This window comes from Protopterus annectens, chromosome 4.part0, assembly GCF_019279795.1.
Source record: "Protopterus annectens isolate FY-2018-M chromosome 4.part0, PAN1.0, whole genome shotgun sequence".
Lineage (NCBI taxonomy): Eukaryota > Metazoa > Chordata > Ceratodontiformes > Protopteridae > Protopterus > Protopterus annectens.
Genome location: NC_056733.1, coordinates 47769213 through 47789422, shown reverse-complemented (window position 1 = coordinate 47789422; position 20210 = coordinate 47769213). Strand labels below are relative to the sequence as shown.

The 20210-nt window shown below is 37.3% G+C and overlaps 1 protein-coding gene across 1 annotated transcript in view; it reads left to right on the top strand.

Annotated features, from left to right (window-relative positions):
• The window catches only part of RNF213 (ring finger protein 213), a gene marked incomplete in the record, with an annotated part of 2890576 nt that overhangs the window by 750590 nt on the left and 2119776 nt on the right, over positions 1–20210 (top strand). Inside the window, 1 exon segment of the mRNA XM_044069632.1 lies at positions 12159–12427. Coding sequence (XP_043925567.1) covers positions 12159–12427 — 269 coding nt within the window.

The window sequence follows — 20210 nt, the reverse complement described above, 5'->3', positions numbered from 1 at the left end:
TCATCATCCCTTTTCACTTTGAATTGTATATTTCTGCTTGTGCTGTGTTAGGAGCCTTAACTGTGTAGCTGTGAAGTAGCCTTTCAAATCAGGTAATCTCAACCCGCCTTGATCTATTGGAAGAATCAGTTTTATCCCACTTGACTCTTGCCATCTTCCCCTTCCAGATAAAATCCTTCAGCTCTTTATTAATTGCCATCCACAGCTTCTCCTCTCGCTGGTAAAAATATGCCTGACCTGTGTATAAGAATAAAAGGACAAAAACATTTTAACTGCTTGTATCTTACTGTACATATATATGTATCCATATTTTTCAGTTTTTGTATTATTTTTTGTTTAGTCTGTTCCCACATATCCTTAGCTGCCACACCGGAATAATTTTTAATCCATACTCTTAAGTACCTCATTTTGTCATGTCCCCATAAATATGGATATTGCTGAACCAATATGTGTGTGGGTGCATAATTTACAGGTATTGCCTTTGTTTTAGCTTCATTAATTTTGTATCTCGAAAAGATCTGAAACTGTCAAAATGTTCTACAACACTGAAATGCCCTTTTCTGGTTTTGTAAGGTATAAAATATCATCAGCAAATAGAGCCAGCTTTTCTTGACAACATGCCAATTATATCCTTGAATTTCTGAGTCCTTTATTTTCTTTGCCAGTGGTTCTAAATGTAATGCAAATAACCAAGGGCAAACAGGACACCCCTGCCTTGTTCCTCTGCTGAAGCTGAAGTTATCAGAGAGAAACCCACCCACTTTAATTTTCACCTCCAATCTCATATAGTCTGCTAACCAACCTTATAATTTTTATCAGGAATGCAAATGCTTACATTGCCCTGTTCATAAAGTCCCAGCTTACTCTGGCAAATGCTTTCTCCTCATCAAGACCTACCAACAACAGTGGTATTTTCTTACATTCTGCTTCCCTCTGCATCAGCAGTGTTCTGTTAATGATACCAAATGTTTGCCTCCCCTCTATAAAGCCACATTGATCAATATCTGTCAATTGTGGCATCACTTTTGCCATTCTTTTAGCCATTATTGACATAAACATTTCACAGTTATGGTTTGGTATTGAAGTGGGTCTGTATGAAGCTGGATCTGATGGGTCTTCACCCTGTTTAGGTATTAGTCACCACCACTTTCTTCCAGGATGTTGTTGCATCTCCTTCTTTTAAAATACTGTTAAACAAAACCTTCCAGATCTTTATCAGTTTTTCCCCTCATTTTATTCCTGGGGACTTTCCTGTAGATTTATACATCACCATTTTCATCTCATCTCCTCCTATCCTGTTAGTAATTGAGCCTCATCTATGTCTAACCTTGGCATATTTAATTCTTCCAGAAACATCTCCATTTGTACCTTTCTTGATTTCCATATTTCTCTACTTTATACAGATTTTCTTAGAATTTCCGAAATATTTGTAGTACTTCTACAGGATCTCTTGTTGTCGACCTTGCTGATAGGCTCCCCAGGCTTGGTGACGGCCTTTCTACTTTCTGTTGCCTGATTCATTGTGTTAAAAGTCTTTGTGATCTAGAATTATCCAAAAAAAACAGTTGCTTAACAGCAGTCTTTCTAAACTTATACATATTATTGAGGTAATCCTTTATTTTCTGAGCTGCTCCTTTTCTTGTTCTGAGAGATTGCCCTTTTTCTGCAATACTTTAACATTTGTCAGTCCCTCGAAATAATTCTAGTTAGTTCTTAACCATATCTCTTTCTTTTATTTCCACCCTGTTTCTAAACTCCACTTTAATTCTATCCACCCCCCCTAGCTATCTTTTCAGAAGAAATTTCATCTTTAATAGCACCATAATTTCCACTACCCATTCCTTTAAATTCCTCTCTTTTCAACGGATAGATAGGAAAGTGCCAGTGTCTCATTTTTATTTCTTTACACTGTATTTTTGTTTTAGTTATTACTGGCACATGATCTGAAATAGTTATTGGGTGCATATCAAGACTTTAAATTAAATGCACATCTTCCTGTGAAATGTAAATTCTGTCCATCCTTTTCCAGTATTTGTATCTTAGGAAGTATGTAAATTCATACAAACTCCTAGTACTGAATTCACATCTTCCATGCCAAATGTAAATTTCTTCAAAAATCTTCTCTTCTCTGTTATATTTTCCATTCTTGGCCCCTGGCACAACTTCAGTGCTGGAAATCAAATACTAGGCCCCACCATCAAGTAATATTCCTTAGTGAAAGCTGATTATTTCTCCCAGAATTTTCTTAAGATCCATTGTAGCAGTTTTAAGTGGAATGTAAATATATGCCATTGTAATCCTCCTCCCTTGCCAGTAGCCCCTTAGTACCACAAATCTACCATTATTATCTTAATTATTTTTTATCACTATTGGAGATCCTCTTGCAATTAATTTAAGTACTCCTCTTTTTCTTTGTCCCAGATATTTCGCTGAATAACCACCCTGAAAAACCTTTCTTTATCAAATTCATATGTTTAGTTCATTCCAGATTTATCTCCTGTAGTATAGTTATTTGCACTCATTTTTAATACAGTTCAGTACTCTTTCTTTTTTGTATTTATCTGTGAGACCACTGTCATTTAAAGACATTACAGAAAGCATCATTTTGTTAAAAAGATATTATTCCCACCTTTAACATGTAACAGCTTTTTTTAAGTATTTAGTTCCAGCTTTTGTGTTAAGTGCATGCACTGTTTGGTGAGTTGATCTTTTATACAGTTGTTTCTTGTCATATCCATTTGAGCCTATGTTACTCTTACAAAACCTTTTGTTTTATTGAAAGCCTACAAACAAAAAAAAACACCCCAATACCTGTAAAACCTATTAACTTAATACTAACACACAAAACTATGTACATTATTGAAGTTTTACCCTCCTGATTGGAACATGTTTCCCAAACTGACACACTCAGTCTTGGGTTAACCTAAAAGACAGGTTATCTATGCCAAGATGAATGGTACAGCCGGTGCTTCTAAGTGTTGTCTAGTTTTGTCTTATCTTTATAGCAGTTCAGATAGGAAAACACTTGAATGTTTTCAGAAAACATTATCGCCTAGCAATTTCTCTTTATCAGATTGTATCTGGTCCTCATGTCTCCATGGAGACAAAGTTGCTACTAAAAACATACATTTATTTGCTAGACAAAAAAAGTATAATATTCAATATTCTTTTTTTGTTTACTTGCTTTCTCTTAAAACATGTTATTAAATCAAGCTAAGATCCATGGTGGTGCAGCGGTAGCGTTGTTGCCTCAGCAAGAGGTTCTCCCGTTCGATTCTTGGCTGGAGTGCAGGGAGTGCATTCTGTGTGGAGGCTGCATGTCTTCCCCGCGGTTGGGTGGGCATTCGAAAGACATGCGTAAATGAGCGTGATTTCGTTGAAGGTTAAACATCGAGCTGGCACCTCAGCATTCATCAAAATCTGCTGCCAATCATTAGCGGACCGGAGTTCCACTGTGGTGACCCCTAACTGGGAAAAGCCAAAAGCAACAACATTAAATCTAGCTAAGGGCTTTAATCCAGTCATTCCACTATGAAAGAATGAGAAAAAGTACATCAGTTTTTATTCTGTCACGCCGTTTCGTCCAGACCTTTCTTCCTTTTTTAAACTGAACAAAGAGAGGGAGAGAGAGAGAAGAAGGAAGGGAAGAAAAAAAACAGGAGCACAAAATAATTGAGGAAACCTACTTTTTTTTTTAAAGTAATATTCTTATAGTGTATGCTTTAAAGTAGTTTTACTTAACAGTTAACTTCCTCCTTCCTCCTCTCCTAAGTATTTTTCCAAACATTAATGCCATGAAGTAGGGCATATGCTTTAGAGTCCACTACAAGTTTAACAAAGTCAGAAAGTCTCGTATTTCCAAATTTTCTTATTTCATATTTCACAAATATAATTATTGCTTTCTAATCCTACATTTCTTAATTTCCAAGTTACAGTTTTTGTTCCTGTTCATCTCTATTTTCCTAATCTTGTCTCTGCTTCATTTTCAGTGTACTCTCAATTGTTGTAGTCGATTCTTGTGCTTGTTTCCTGTTTTCAAGTATTTTCCGCCGAAACATTGGAAAACGTTTCACTGGCACAGTCTCCCTGTGGTCTTTATTAGAACAAGAAGCAGAATCTCACTTTTTGTTGGAGAAGCTTTTGTATTTACTCCTTAGCATGTACTACATTAAAAATTATTTTGTTCCTGCAGTTAAGAATATTTTCAAGATAGCTGGATACAGTCATTTGAATGTTACACCTGCTTCTTAACATTCCCTGAATGGTGGAATAAATTTACTCATCTTTTGCCTGGTGTGCAGTGAGTAATCATTCTCCACAAACACTCTGTTTCCCACTTTTAGTACTTTGTTCTTCTGCCACAGTTTTGTCAGAATCATCTCCTTCTGCTTTTAAGATTGCATCTTTACTATTAAAGATCTAGGTTGGTTTCTCATGGTCAGGTTTTGAGCATGCACACAATGTGCCATTTCAATAAACAACTCCTGCTGTGGAATACCAGTCCCGTTGCTTATTTGTGCTTTCATAAAATTAATACAGTCTCTTCCTTCCAGCTTCTCTGGTATAGCTGAAAATCTCAGGTTTTCCCTTTGTGCTCTGTCTTCTTGAGCAAGTCTCATAGTCAGTCAGCATTTTCTTAATTTTTACCTCTGATTTTTGCAGTTTTATCAGCTCATCTGAATATCTATTTAATTCATTACATCCGAGTAGCACCTGCACGTGCATTTACAGTTAAATCCTACTGACACCTCTAGGCGTCAAATACTGCTTGTTCCTTTTTGCATCAGTAATTCTAAAACCATGCTATGTACAAGGTTTTAAAAGATTTCATCTTAAACCTACACAATGTCAAACTCATCTGCATTAATATTTGACCTCTGTTTCGTGCAGGCAACTAGATATTAACTGTTGTTTTTATTATATTAATTTATACCGATATAATGTTCACACTTTTGTAAATATCTCAACTACAAAGTAACACAGACAGAACTCCTTAGCCTCATATGAAAGCTCTCAGCTAAATGAATAAAATGATGCTGACAGTATGTGTGTAACCTGAGTGGTCGCTGAGATATTTTAAGTTGTTTACAAAATATGACAAATGTAATAGTTACTGTGCTTACTGTGACTGATAAAATTTGGTTTAAGACCTAGAACCTAAGTAATTCGACCAATGTAAACATAGTTTATGCTGAATAGTTTGCCATTCATTCTTCCTTCATAACTGCTATGGTTCCACAAATATGAACATTGGTTTGAAGTATGAGGACATAATTTGATTCTGTCAAGACATAGGCTCAGCCTATTGGAAGTTACAGTGTAAGCTTCCTGAGCTCCATTGGAGTGAATGAGTTTAAAGCTCCTTCCTTTTTTCCCAGTCTTTTGTTATTTGAGTCGATATATTCTGTCAGTGTTTCGTTTATTTTAATCAAGTCTCTGTGTGATTGTCTTATATTTTCCTCCACATTACTGGAAGTCATGTCTGAAGCTTGCACTGCTTTTTGAACAGCTGCAGTACTTTTCCCTGTCAGTATTTTTAACTCACTTTTTATGTCTAATTTTCTTTCAGGTCCTCTATTTTTTCCTGCCATCCAGGTAGTGCAGTTAATCTCTAGTTACTGAAATTTACCCAGAAATATAAGACCACAGACTTCCTCTTCCGAGTTCTTTTTTTCGGACTGTGTGAGAGCTGAAGTTAAGCTGTTAATCAGTGTGCAGCCATCTTGTAAGATCCACTAGTCCTTTTGAGAGCTAACAAAGAAACATGTTATATTCCACCAGGGGTCTTAGTCACCACTTAACATGCCGTACTACTGTTATGTCAGTATGAAAGGAGACATGTCTCTGTGCCAGTAAAAAGAAACAACGGAAAGAAACTCATCAAGGCTACCTGAACTGTTTTTTGTAGTAACCCTGCTGTTTCTTAAAACCACAGATAGCCATACAATGCCTAAACTTAATACTAGTTGTCCCTGTTTAAAAAAAAAAATAAAAAAGATTTATGAATCGGGCAGCAGTACTGTAGTACTTCCACCTTTTTACATTATAAATTAGAAAATATGTAGTTCTGGTGAGCTTTTGTCCTCAGCAGAAGGGCCATCTTGGTATACAAGGCTCACACTACCATGCCTGCTAAATATGCTGCACTAAACTTACTGAACTGTTAGCTGGCAGGAAGCAATAACAAATACACAGTAAGGAAAACTAACTGTTCTGACCCCACAAAGCACTATACTGTTATAACCTATTCTGCAGTAGTTTTTATCAAGCATGTATGCAGCAACCAGTTAAGCAAAAACAAATCAGGCAGTCAATTTTACAAGGTTGTTCAGTAATGAAGCCTTAGTCCTCCAAATTTAAGACAGTAGAAGGTGACAGAGTCAGTAGCTGAGAAAGTCAAAAATGAACCACTAGTTTTTCTCTCCTCCAGTGGTGCAGTTAGTCTACAGTGTCTGGTATGTCACTGGGGTGAGCTAAGTTTGCACACCCTCTGTTTCTTTAGCTGTAATATAATGGCACTGCTGTAAAAAGGGAACTAGCCTCAACAGCCTCCATGACAGTCACAGCTCCATCTTGTATTACTAAACATAAGTCTGCTGGATATGGAAGGCTACATTTTAACTGCTTTTGCTGTATGACTTGCTTCAGTGTGCAGTATGCCTTCCTGTTGCTATACCACATATGTTTCAAAGTGCACTGTGGAGTCTTGGTGTCTTCTAGGGCCAGAAGTCCTTAACATCTTTGAAAGCAATTCCTTTTGTTTGTAGTTAAAGAAGCCTCTTTATTACTGATCTGGGTATGACATTCGGCTTTGTAGGTTTTGGTATGCAGGGCTCTTCAGCCCATTCATTCACAAAGTGACTCTAAACTCTGGATGCTTTGATGACCAGGAACATAAAATCACTGCCAATGCACCCTGTTAATTTTGAGGCAGCCTGGTTGCTTTGATGTTGTTTCTCTGAGCAAAGATGTTCATGGTCATTGAGCATTTGCCACTACTTTTTCTCTCCTCCATTGTTGCAGTTAGTCCCCAGTGCCTGGGGTAGTGCCATCTCATATATGTCCCCGAGGTGAGCCAAGTGTACAACCCCTCAGCTTCTTCAGCCATAATATGCTTGTACTGCTGTAAAAAGGGAAATAACCTCAACAGCCATCATGACGGTCACAGCTCCACCTTGTAGTACCAAACATAGTTTTGTTGGATATGGAAGGCTATACTTTAACTCCTTTTGCTGTATGACTTGCTTCAGTCTGCAGTATGCCTTCCTTTTGCTGCACCACATGGATTTGGGACAGACAAGGAAGAAGGTAAGAGGAAACAAGGGCATCCAGCAAAGAGTTGGATAGATTGTGGGAAAGAAGATCTGCGATGGGCATGAGTGTCGAAGGCAGAGGAGTATGCATGGCATTGAATCGAGAGAGTTGGTGACAGTTAACACAATACCCTGACCACATGTGGAAAATGGGAAAAAGGTGGTGGGTGGTGGTGGTGATGTCTTTGCAGGAGAGCAATACTTTGCTTTAAGCGAGGGCTTCAGACTTGTTAACCTTGACATAAAGGTCACTAAAGGCTGTTCCCGAAGAATTTGATTTTTCCACAGATAGCATTGAGTGGCTTTCAGATTCTGATACCATTGTTGTTATTTAGTGTAGGTAGATTACTGTTTACTGTGACCTTATTCAGCATATTAAGATCTGAAAGAAACAACTAAAACAGATCCACAACTGGAATGCAAATTTAATCCTCTGACGTCTCGGCCGTAGCCTTCAAGGAGTAAAAAAACGTACAAACACATACACTTTATATAGACCAAACACCAATTAATAAAACAATTATACAATAAATCAGTTGTCTGCAAAGCACAGCATTATGTCAAATGAATACTCTCCAATTTAAATCTTCATTAAGACCCTGTGGATACATAGTGTTAAATTTTAAGATATAAATAGCTTCCTTATATAATAAAACCTGTTTAATATTCAAAATATTATGCCAGGAACAATATATTTTTTCCAAAACTGTACCTTGTAACCCCTCATTTTTACTATTATGAAAATTTCTAAAATGTACAGCTATAGAACTTTCCTCTTTATTATTAGTAATGTCCCTAGCATGTTCCATAAGCCTAACCTTAAATGCCCTTTTGGTCTCCCCGATGTAAAATTTATTACATGGGCATTTAAGGGCATATATCACCCCCTCAGAGTTGCAACTAAAAACACTACATGTATTAAAACTAACATTATTAATACAGGGGAAACTATTAGCTACAAAACTACAAGCCTTACATTTACCACATTTAAAAGTGCCATTTAATGATCAACTACGTTGTACATTAGCTAAAGGCATAACAAAATTTACTCTTCACTAAAAAATTTTTTATATTCTTACCTCTTTTTAAGAAAATCTTATTCTGGCATCCAACCATGATGACTCATTATTCAAAGAACTAAAATAGTTCCAATAATGGTTAACTAACTTAACCAATTCAGCAGTAAAACAACCATAAGTTGTAACAAAATACAAGATGTCCTTTTGTTTATCAATCTTATCATTATGTGCATCTGGGCACCTAGTATACACATTATTACTAACTTTTTTACACCTGTATCCACAAAACCTCTTATAACCATTTTGAATTACTTCCTTAGTATATCCCCTCTGACTAAACATTTGCATCAATAAATTCAATTCCTTATCAAAAATAACCTCATTATTACATAATCTGGAAATTCTTAAAATTTCCCCATATGGCAAAGCTTCCAACGTATGTGGGGGGTGGCAACTAGTGCCATAAACATACTGTGTGCCCCCATCAAACTTTGTATTGACAGATGTTACTAAACTCTTTCCATCAACAATATTTAAAATGATGTCAAGAAAAGGAATAGATGTACCCCTTTTAAACCCATCAAATTCCAAAGAAAATCTATTTCTATGCAAATCTAAAATAAAATTATCTACTAAAGCTTCACCATCCTCAACCAGAAAAATCAAATCATCCACAAACCTATAATATTTAATAACATGTTTATGTAAAAAAATAATTTCTATACAAAAATTCAGATTCAAAAAGGCCCATAGCTAAATTTGCATACATGGGGGCAAAAGCTGCCCCCATAGCTGTACCTCATTTTTGTCGATACAGGCAATCATTAAATTCAAAAAAGTTATGTGTCAAAGAAAAATAAATAAGCTCTAAAATATACTCGGTGGCTGGATGATCTACTTAGAAAAATCTCACGGCCTCCATACCAAATTGATGGCTAATGTTAGTGTAGAGGCTCTTAACATCAACAGTGACCCAATACATCCGCTCATTCCACTTAACATCTTTAAGGTTAGGCTTATGGAACATGCTAGGGACATTACTAATAATAAAGAGGAAAGTTCTATAGCTGTACATTTTAGAAATTTTCATAATAGTAAAAATGAGGAGTTACAAGGTGCAGTTTTGGAAAAAATAAATTGTTCCTGGCATGATATTTTGAATATTAAACAGGTTTTATTATATAAGGAAGCTATTTATATCTTAAAATTTAACACTATGTATCCACAGGGCCTTAATGAAGATTTAAATTGGAGAGTATTCATTTGACATAATGCTGTGCTTTGCAGACAATTGATTTATTGTATAATTGTTTTATTAATTGGCGTTTGGTCTATATAAAGTGTATGTGTTTGTACGTTTTTTACTCCTTGAAGGCTCCGGCCGAGACGTCAGAGGATTAAATTTGCATTCCAGTTGTGGATCTGTTTTAGTTGTTTCTTTCATATTTCATATTGTTTTTTTTTTTTTTTTGGGTTGCTTATATAGCATATTAAGATCTGTTTTAGTGCTCATACATAGATCTGTAGTTTCATTTATCTTCTGACCAACAAATGGCCTTGCAATAACAAGTCCTTCTGCCAAATTGGAATGATTGAAAGAAAGGACTGTAAGACTGGATTTATTATTTTTATGGTTCACTGTGGCCAGTGATTGTTTCACCGTCACCTTTCCACCCTGACATTTAGCCATTAAGTTGCTAAAGTTCTCCAGAGCATCATTTAATCAGGTTATCTTGACTTGTGTAATTGCCAAAGCATGACACTATTATAGATAACTGCCTCCCATGTGGTAAATGTCTGGAAGTTCCAGCTAAACCATGTTACCTTTCGGAAGTGGTTTTGGATCTCTCTCTCAATCAGCATGTATTCCTTCTAGGAAGGAGTCAGAATCCAAGGGGAGAAGGCCCTTCATACCTTGAATGTACACCACAGCTTTCAGTTACTGAGGCTCCAAAATCTTGAACAAAGGTCCTAAAGTGTGGATAGTTTTAACCACAGGTATTTCTAACTTGGAAAGTTGTCAGAATAAGAGTATATAAACTAGTGAGCAGGTTTTGAAGTAAAAAATCTGTAACCATGATGATAGTCACTTTTTAGTAAATGTAATGAGTGCAGTCCGCCACCTTTTTTTCTCCAAAAAATGGCAATTCTGAGAGGGAGAAAGCAAAAGGTTTGAGCCAGAATTGGGTCATGAATGCCTCTGAAATTGACAGTCATTTGAGAGGTACCAGTGCACATCCATTTCACGTTTTGCCTTGGAAAGAGTGCATTTGCTGAAATAGATGGTAATTAATCTCCTTTGTTTCAGCTAAGGATGGGCCTGGCAGTAATCAAGCAAATGCTATCTGGTATTCAATAGATAAGTCACCATAAGACATAAAATGCAGTTATTAATCACCTGTTGATTAAGTAATGGAATCTGTTTAACTAGGATTCTTGCTGTTTCCGCTGCCACTTTCAAAACTGTATCCCTTTGTGAAACAGCCAGGTGACCATTGATGCTTGTTTTTACTGTGATTATTGTTTAGGGAAACCCTCCATGAGTCGTACTTCTTTAAATTTACTGCGGTAGAATTGAAACTTCTGAGCCTCACCTCTTAGAACAGTCTGGCATCTGCTTCCCTGAGAGGTGGTTGTATGTAGCTGAGCAGTCTCTCATCTGTAACCCACCATAGAGGCCCCTTTAAATTAAAATGCAGCAGATATGCAAGTACTCACTACCAATTGATTTTTGAGACAGTCCTGTGCGCTATTATTACTCTTCCATTTTTCTGTTGTAGTCATGGAACTCTTTCACCCACCTCAAGTGATTGATGTCCTGTTTAGAACTGCAGTTGTATAATGTTATGTCCATATCCTGTTTTATATTTTTCTTGTGCAGCTTACTCAGTTTTCAAGGTAGAAAAATTGGACAGCATAGGACCAGGTAGCCTGATGTGAAATGCCTCAATGTCCACTGAGTTGGACATGTGCCTTCAAGATCTGGAGATTAAAAGAATCTTACTGAGTGTACTGTCAGAAAGGAAATTCTGTTATATTTTGTAGTGAATTTTCTGGTGGGATCATTTGCTGTGGTGATTCCTTTCCTATGAATATGTATCTCTAGCAATAATGAAAGAAAATAACAGTAAAGAAAAGGGGAGATTACTGTACCCTTAGACTGAAGGGGTACATTGAAAGAGAAAAAGGTTTGAATTGGGTAGAGAATTAAAAAAACGGATGTACAAACAGTTGGATAAAACACTGAGGTCGGATAGTATCCATCTGTGCTAGATAGGGAGTAGGCAGATGATCTCTTAACAACCCTCTGTGGATTCAGACCTTTGGATTAGTGGTTTATTCTTATTGTGCTGTAATATGCACTTTGGACAACTACCTGAAACAGTATTGTCACCCTGGGTTATGTGCTAAAGCTGAGGAACTCAGTTTTGAGTCAGAGGGAGTAAAGAAAATGCCCAAGTAAGCACAGTGCAGGAAAGGGGCAACAAGGAAAATTTGGATGTGTAGTGAAGGAGTTAAGACAGCACTGGGAAAAGATGTTTGACCATTAGCATGTTACTGGTCAGGCTGCTGCCTAAATTGATATTTTATTGTGTCCTTCTTCTAGCAGATACCAAGGAGGATGTTCAAGTACTTAAATGAATACAATGAGGAGTTTTTCCTCCTGAAACCCTTCATAATTGGAAGCTAAATTATGGACGGGTAGCATAATCATAGAATGCAATTTAAGCAAATTTTTGTTTTAATTGACCTGTTCCCCATATTTTTGTTCCATGATGCCTTTTATATTGAACAGAGTCAAATAAAACTTTTTTCGTTTGTTTAGGTGAAGGAATTGTTGCAGAATTGCATACAAAAGATGGTTATGCCATTTCTTGAATCAGATTCCAACTGCACTGTTCAAAAAGATGCAATAGTAAACAATCGGCTGAAGGCAGGACTTTTAAGTCTTATCTTAACTATTGAATTTGATCTCTTGAAATCCAAGGAAGATGTCCACAAAGTGTGCAAGCTTTTGTGTATTGTACAAGGAAAGAAAGAAGAACTTTGCAAGGAGTTGCTGGAGTTGAAGGAAGTGTTTTCTGTTATTCCAAGGTAACCTTTGTTAAAAGATTACATTGATTGTAGTTAATTACATAAGAGCTAAAAATGAATTGGTTTAAGATGTGTTTTCTCTATTTTTACTGGTGCTTTGAAAGAGTCAACATGTTTTGATGACATACTTTTTGGACTGTAATATATTGCAAGTTGGCAATCTGTACGATTACATAGGAGACATATATAACAGTTCACTGGGGACTTGAGTAATGAAGACCTTTTTTAAAAATATGTGCAGACCTCATTTCTTGCCTTAGTAATTCTCTTGAATAGATTTCCTGTGTCATGCACAATATTCAGTTGTAAAAATAATGCTGCATTATTTCTGCTACATCAGTCTGAATCATAACTTGAAAAAATCTAGAATGCTGTGTTAACTTTGCAAATAGGCAGTGGAGTCTCATACAAACAACTTCTGAACAGTGTGAAGAAGGTGTTAAAGGATAAAGTTGCAGCATTACAGGTCCATCTGATAGAAACCGTAATTGACTGGGGAGGTTAACAGTATGATACTTTGGTCAAGTTTATTTTGCTAGGCTTGACTGTTTCTACACCCTTTGCTCTGATGATGATATGGTTACTCCAGTCTCCACTGACATGACTCATTTGAGGCTTAGAACAGGTGTTAAGTGAGATCTGCAAATTGCAATTGATTTGAAGCTCAGGATCTTTCCTGGATCTGCCCTTCAAAAATATTTAGTAGCTGAGCTCATGGATAACAGTAATATGACGGGTAGGATTTGCTGACATGATTAAAGAACTGTTTGAAAGTCCACTTCTGTTTCAGGGAACCCACCAGCTGGGGCCTGATCTGCAGCCTTTCTTCACTGCCTGTTAAAAAAAAACACACAATAATTGCAGTTTAGAATTATGCGTCAAATCAGTAAATGTGAAACTTAAATTGTATTTATTTAAGATGTTTCTTGGACAAATCCATCGGTGTGTTTGCCTAATAAAGCATTTGAGTACTTAAAGCACCACTTGCTGTGACTGTATTATAATTACAATAATTTAACACATTTCACCTGTTTTAGCAGTTAGGCTGTATGTATTCAGAGGTATGGAGTTCACTGTTTACTGGTGAAAATGTAGACCTTGACAGCTGATAATGACTGACACATCTAGTTGGTCTTATCTTATCTGGTGGCTAAACTGCTTGTAAAGAATACTTAACATCTTTTGTGCAAGTTACTGAATTCTTTCATTAGTTTTAGTCTGTAATCGTTTTGGCAAGGTGCCTTTTCTTTGTGTGTGTATTTGTTAGGGGATCTTCATTGCATCTTCATGGATTGTCAAAATTGTGTTTGTCGGGGGATATGAGACAATAAATGTATCCAGTGTGCTTTTAACTGTATTTGACATTCACCCTCCCCTTCCCACCTTCTGTACCATATACCTTTATCTTTTTTCCATCTGTCCCATGCCCTCTTGAATGCATCTGTGGATTTCCTGTCCACTATTCTGGCAGTCCATTCCATGCATTTATAATCCTCTGAAAAAGTGTTTTGGGAGATCCTTGGAGTAATTAGCACCAACTGTTAGCTACTTGTGCTTACTTCTTCCCTTTATGTCAAGTCTTCCTGACATGGTCTTGTATACCCCATACTATGTCCTCACTATCTCTTCTTGTCTCAAGTGAGGAACATTCTAGCTGCTCTGTTCTCTGATCGTACTCTTTCTCCTCCATTCCACTAACCATTTTGATAGCATTTCTCTAGAATCCTTCCAGCAACTTGATGTCCCTATCCGTATTGGGCCTCCACAGCTGTATGCATTAATCAGGGTATGTTCTGACCAAAGTCCTGTAGAGTTTGAGGCATGTCTACTTCTGGAATGTGCCCCTGATGATACACCATAACATATTTGCTACTACCACTATCCTCTCACTCAAGTCTTATATCTTCTAGATGTTGTTGCATACTTGGGAGACATGCAAATGTTCTCTCATTATACCCTTGTAAATTGCTTATCCAGTCTCTCTTCTCTCGTCTTTTCTAACTTCCTGTGATTGAGTCTTCTAGTTATCATCCAATGTTTTATATTCCCTACTAATCCTCCATTTTTCAACAGTGACATCTGTTCTACATTCAACTAAAACTCTTCCAGAGCAAATCTTTCACTTAGGATTCCTGTATCCCTTTCTTTGCTTAAACTCTGTCACCAGTCCCTGGTAGGAAGGCAAACTATATAGCCTAGAGTCCAAATGTCGTCTTGGCATCATCTCATTCTATTACCTTTCCCTCTCTAGTTATTTGATTCCAGTACCTTAGTTCCTTTGCCAGTTTTCTTCAGTAAATTCCAGCCCCCTTTTGCCTATTCTCTGTACACCTACTTGCAGTCATCTCTATTGCCAAAAATCGTCTTTCTCTATTCTCGTACTAGCTTAGTTCTGCTACTTTATGAATATATTCTGTGTGGCTGTTATTCTCTAAGGATCAGTATCCAAACTACCACTTTCTCCTTATTTCTTGAATTCCCCTCCCCCCACTTGATCATCATCCCTTTCAGCTTTGAAATATCTGTTTAAATGAGGTAATCCTAGCCCACCTTGTTCTATTGGAAGGATCAACTTATCCCACTTAACCCTTGCCCTCTTCCCCTCCCAGATAAATTCTTTCAACTCTTTATTAAATATTGTCCACAACTTCTCCAGTGATTGATAAAAATATAACTGACCTGTATATAAAACTAAGTGGACTAAAGAATGTTCACTGTTTGTGTTTTACTAACCATAGCCATAAACAAGAGCTTCCAGTTTCTCAGTATTTTTATTATTTTTTTATTTATTTTCTTCCCATATATTCTTCACTGCCATAACACAATCCATTTTAATCCATTCTCCTAAATACTTCATCTTATGTCCCCATAGGTGCAGGTATTGCTGAACCATTTCAGGTATGGGTAACATAATTTATAGCTATAGCTTTTGGTTTTATCTTCATTAATTTTATATCCCAAAAAGACTTGAGACCGTCTCAAAATGTTCCACAACACTGAGATGTCTTTTTCTGGATTTATCAGATACAAAATAACATTGTCTGCAAATAAACCAGCTTTTCTTGATTAGCCTACCAATTATATTTTTGAATTTCTGAGTCTTATTTTCTTTGTGAATGGCTCTAAATATAAAACAGTGGGAAAAGGACACCCGTGCCTGGTTCCTCTGTTCAGACACAACTTTAATTCTTGCCACCAATCCTTCATATATTCTGCTAATTAACCTTATTATTGTATCAAGGAATGCAAATGCTTCCATTGCACTACTCATAAAACCCCAGTTTACTGTGTGGAATGCTTCAAAACCAACCAACTTCTTTTCCTTTCAGCTTTTCCCATTAGGGGTCACCTCAGCAAAACAATAGTCCGCAGAATGATTGGCATTGGAGGTTTGCAGTATTGAGATGGCAGCCTGGTGCCCAAACTTCCACAGAAGAGACACACACACCACACACACACACCACACACACACACACTCACACCCACACCTAGGGCCAAGTTGGAGTGTCTAATCCACCTGCAGCATGTCTTTGGGATGTGGGAGGAAACCAGAGCACCCAGAAGAAACCCATGTGATCACAGGGAGGACATGCAGACTCCTCACAGAAGGCACCCCAGCCCAGAATTGAACTGGAGAACCTCTTGCTGTGAGGTGGCAATGCTAACCGCTGCACCACCGAGGCCGCCTGTTCAAGACCCACCAACAGTAGTGGTACTTTCTTGCATTCTGTTCCCTACTTGCCATCGTTATTCTATTAATATTGTCAAATATTGCCTCACCTCCATAGAACACATCTGATCCGTAGCCATCAATTTTGGCAATACCTTTCCCATTCTTTTAGCTAATATAGACATAAACACTTTGTAATTAAGGTTTAAAATTGGAAAGGGTCTATATGAAGCTGGGTATAATGAGTCTTTACTGTCTTTAGATATTACAACCACTACAATGTTCTGCCAAGATGTTGGTGCTTCTCCTCTTTTTATAATACTACTAAATAAAACCTTCCAGATCTTTATTACTTTCTTCCTACTATCTAAAAAAAACTTCCATAGGAATAATATCTTTCCTGCAGTTTGATTATGCACTACTGTTTTTGTCTCTTCGCCTATCTTAAGTATTAATTGTTGAGCCTCATTACCTCTGTGACATACTTTAGTCTTCCATAAATATTTCCATTTGTTCTCTTTCTTGATTTCCACATTTTTCTGTTTTATACAGATTTTCATACCATTTTTTAAATCTCTCTAATACCTCTACAGGTTCATGGTTATTATTCTTGTTGCAGGCTCCCTAAGTTTGGCAGCAACCCTTTCTACTTTCTGTTGCCTAAGTCCTTGTGGTAAAAGTTTTTGTACCCTGGAGTTCTTATCAAAAAATAGTTGCTTAACAGCAATTCTTCTAAGCTCATGCATATTATCCAGATACTCCCTTATTTTCTGTTCAGCACTGTGCAGTTGTGCCTCTTCTTTTTCTGTAAGGTTCCCATTATTTTGCAATACTTTAAGCTTGGTCAGTCCCTCTAAATTCCAGTTACTATTGTAACCATATCTTTTTTCTTTTATTTCTACCCTAATTTTAAACTCTATTTTCATTTTATCCCACTAACTAAAAATCAGTTACAAAAGAAATTTCTATCTTCCCTAATAACTCTTTAATAATTTTCACTACCCATTCCTCAAGTTTTAACAGGTAGGTGAGACTGCACCAGTGTCTCATTTTTATAAAATCACCACACAGTTATGTCTTACTTTTATCGGTGTGTGATCTGAAATAGTTATTGGATGTGTGTTGAGGCTTTCAGTAAAAAGCACATGTTCCTGTGAAATATAATCTCTATCTAGTCTAGCCAAGTTATTGTACCTTGGGGAGTAATATGTAAATTATCTCTGAGTTCCTGCTACTGAATTCACATGTTCCATGTCCTCACTGTTGCAAACCAAGTTCTAGTCCGCACCTTTTAGTAATATCCCCTGCTGAAAGCTGATTATTTCTCCCAAAATATTCTTAAGCTCTATAATTGCAGTTTTTGGTGGAATATAAATATATAAAGACAACAAACTGGAGCGAAATGGCCTCGCACAACGACATATAATCCAAACGAAATATTTATTTGAGCTAGCAAACAGTAAGCGCTTTCACCATAGGGCTTTTTCAAACTTCAACTTGGTTACTGGACTGGAAAAGTGTGAACTTTTGTTTCTACTGGGTTGAATAACCTTTCAGTGCCTTTGGAACGCTATTTTTATTGAGTTGAATAACTCTTTTGTGTGCCTTTGGAAAAGTCATTTTACTGAGGCCATTTCGCTCCAGTTTGTTGTCTTTATATATTAACACTTGTTTTGAAACCAGGAGCGTTCATCTCTTATCAGGAGTTTTTTACGTTGTTTTTACGAATATAAATATATGCCAAAGTAATACTCTTCCCTTGGCAATAGCCACTTACTACCATAAGTTTAGCATTATCTTTTTCTTTCCCTCTTCTACCACTATTGGAGCTACTGTAGCAATTGGCATTGTTACTCCCCTTTTCCTTTGTCCCTGATATTCTGCTTAATATCCATTCAGAAATCCTTTATCAAATTCACATGCTCATTTCATTCCAAATGTAACTCTTGCAGCATTGCTATTTGCAGTCTACATTTCTTAATATAATTCAGTTCTGTGACTTAGTAGACTTTACCTCTAAGGCAGTTTATATTCCAAGATTATATGGGTAGCATAGCCATTATAATAAGAAGCTATTGTTTCCACCTATTATGCATGGCAGCTTTTTTGAATGTGTGTTTCCAAGTTTTGTTACATGAACCCAATAATGTTTGTCAGACTGATCTTTTATACACTTGTTTCTTGTCATCTCTGTTGTTAACCAATGCTACATTTTTCAACATTTTTAATGAAAACATTCAAACAAAAAAATGAAATATTTTCAGAACACCCCCGTAACTTCAAGTTAGAACAAAAATGCAAAACTACATACGTCTACAAAAAATGAACTTTAACCCCCCCCCCCCGATAGAACAATTGCCCCCAAATGACAGCTGCACCCACAAGCATTACCTGCCTTAAAATTAAGGTTACCCATGTCAAAGCCAAAGCACATGCTACAACCTGTTGTGTCACACTTACGCTGATTGGTGTATGTTTTTTTGTCTTCATTCCCCTTCCAGATGTGAAAAACATTTTGTATGCTTTCAGAAAACATTAACTTTTAGCTTTAAGAAAAAGTACATTGGCTGTTATTAAAAATAAGTTATACACTGTTGTGTTAAATGCATTAAGGTATTAAGGCTGCTGAGGAAGTTGCTTACTCTTATTCACTTACAGGAATTTCGAAATTTATTTTTTACTGAACTGCTTGCCGTTTTGCATTTTCCTCAGCAAACAGTGCTTAGAACTCTCAAGATAAATTGCTTGCACTTTCAGATAATTTGTCTCTATGGAAACATAATCACCAGTGAGAAAAAAAAAATGGCTAACAACCATGCAGATGCTTGAAGGAATATTTTAAATTTCACACAGAACAAAACGGAACAGAATGCATAACTGCCTTTAGCTGTAGACTTCTTGACTCATAGGTTGGTACTAGGCTATCGGCCCTAAGGCCTATACAAACCTAGCCATAACAATTCCCTGGATATTTCTTCCCACAATATTTACTTCTCTGGACCCCTGTCTAGCAGGGTGACTGACACGATCCCCGGGGTGAATTTCCCATCTCCCATCCAGTCAACAATCTTCCTTTTGAAGAGGGCCAAGGAGGCGCTCTGCTTGACATTTATGGGCAGTCTATTCCAGAGTATGGGGAGTCTCTGGGTCAGGGACCTATCCCTCCAGCATGATTTGTTCATTGTGATGACAAGGTTTAGATCCCTGGAGCGTGTGGCTCTGAGGTATTGAGATTTCTTTAAGTGGAGCATGTCCAACAGCTCAGGGTTTGACATGGCCTTGTATGTTAAGCAAAGATCGCCTCTGAGTAGACGATATGCCACAGAGTATAGCTGGAGTGTTTTTAGACGGTCAGCATATGGCATCTGCTTTAGGCCTGTGATTCTTTTAGTGAGGTATTTCTGTGGCCTTTCCAGCTGTTGCAGATGTCTTGTGAGGTACACACCAAATGTGGGAATTATATTCTATAATGGGTCAAACGAGGGATGAGTACAGTGGGACAATGACCTCCTTTTTCTGGATAAAAAGCTCTTAGTGATGAGGTGTGCCCCATAGAAGGATTTCCTGACTGTTTATCGAAGGTGAGACCACTGTCCACCTGTATCTCTAAGTCTCTCATCACACTTTCAATGTTTAGTGTACTGCCACCTATGTGGTAATGCATGGGTACATGTTTTTTTCCAAAGGGGATAACTATACATTTCTTGGCATTAAACGTGAGCCCATGGCTCTAACACCAGGCATCTGTTTCTGTAAGGCCCTTTTGTAGAATATCCACATGATTTGGGGATTCAGTAATGGCACCCAGTTTGCAGTCATCTGCGAACTTTGTTAGCCAGAGTCCCTTAATGTTGGCCTGTACTTCAGAGAAGTAGATGCCAAACAAGAGTGGTCCCAGGACTGAACCCTGAGTTACTCCACTTGTCTGGAGCTGGATTTGGAGTCTGCTACTTTTACAGTGTGGGTTCTGTCAGTAAGCTAGTTGGCAACCCATTGAGTGATGTAGGGATTTATGCCCAGCTTAGTAAGTTTATCAAGGATTCCAGAGTGGGGGATGGTGTTGAAGGCCTTGGCGAGGTCCAGATAGGCTGTGTGGACCGCCTTACCCTCGTC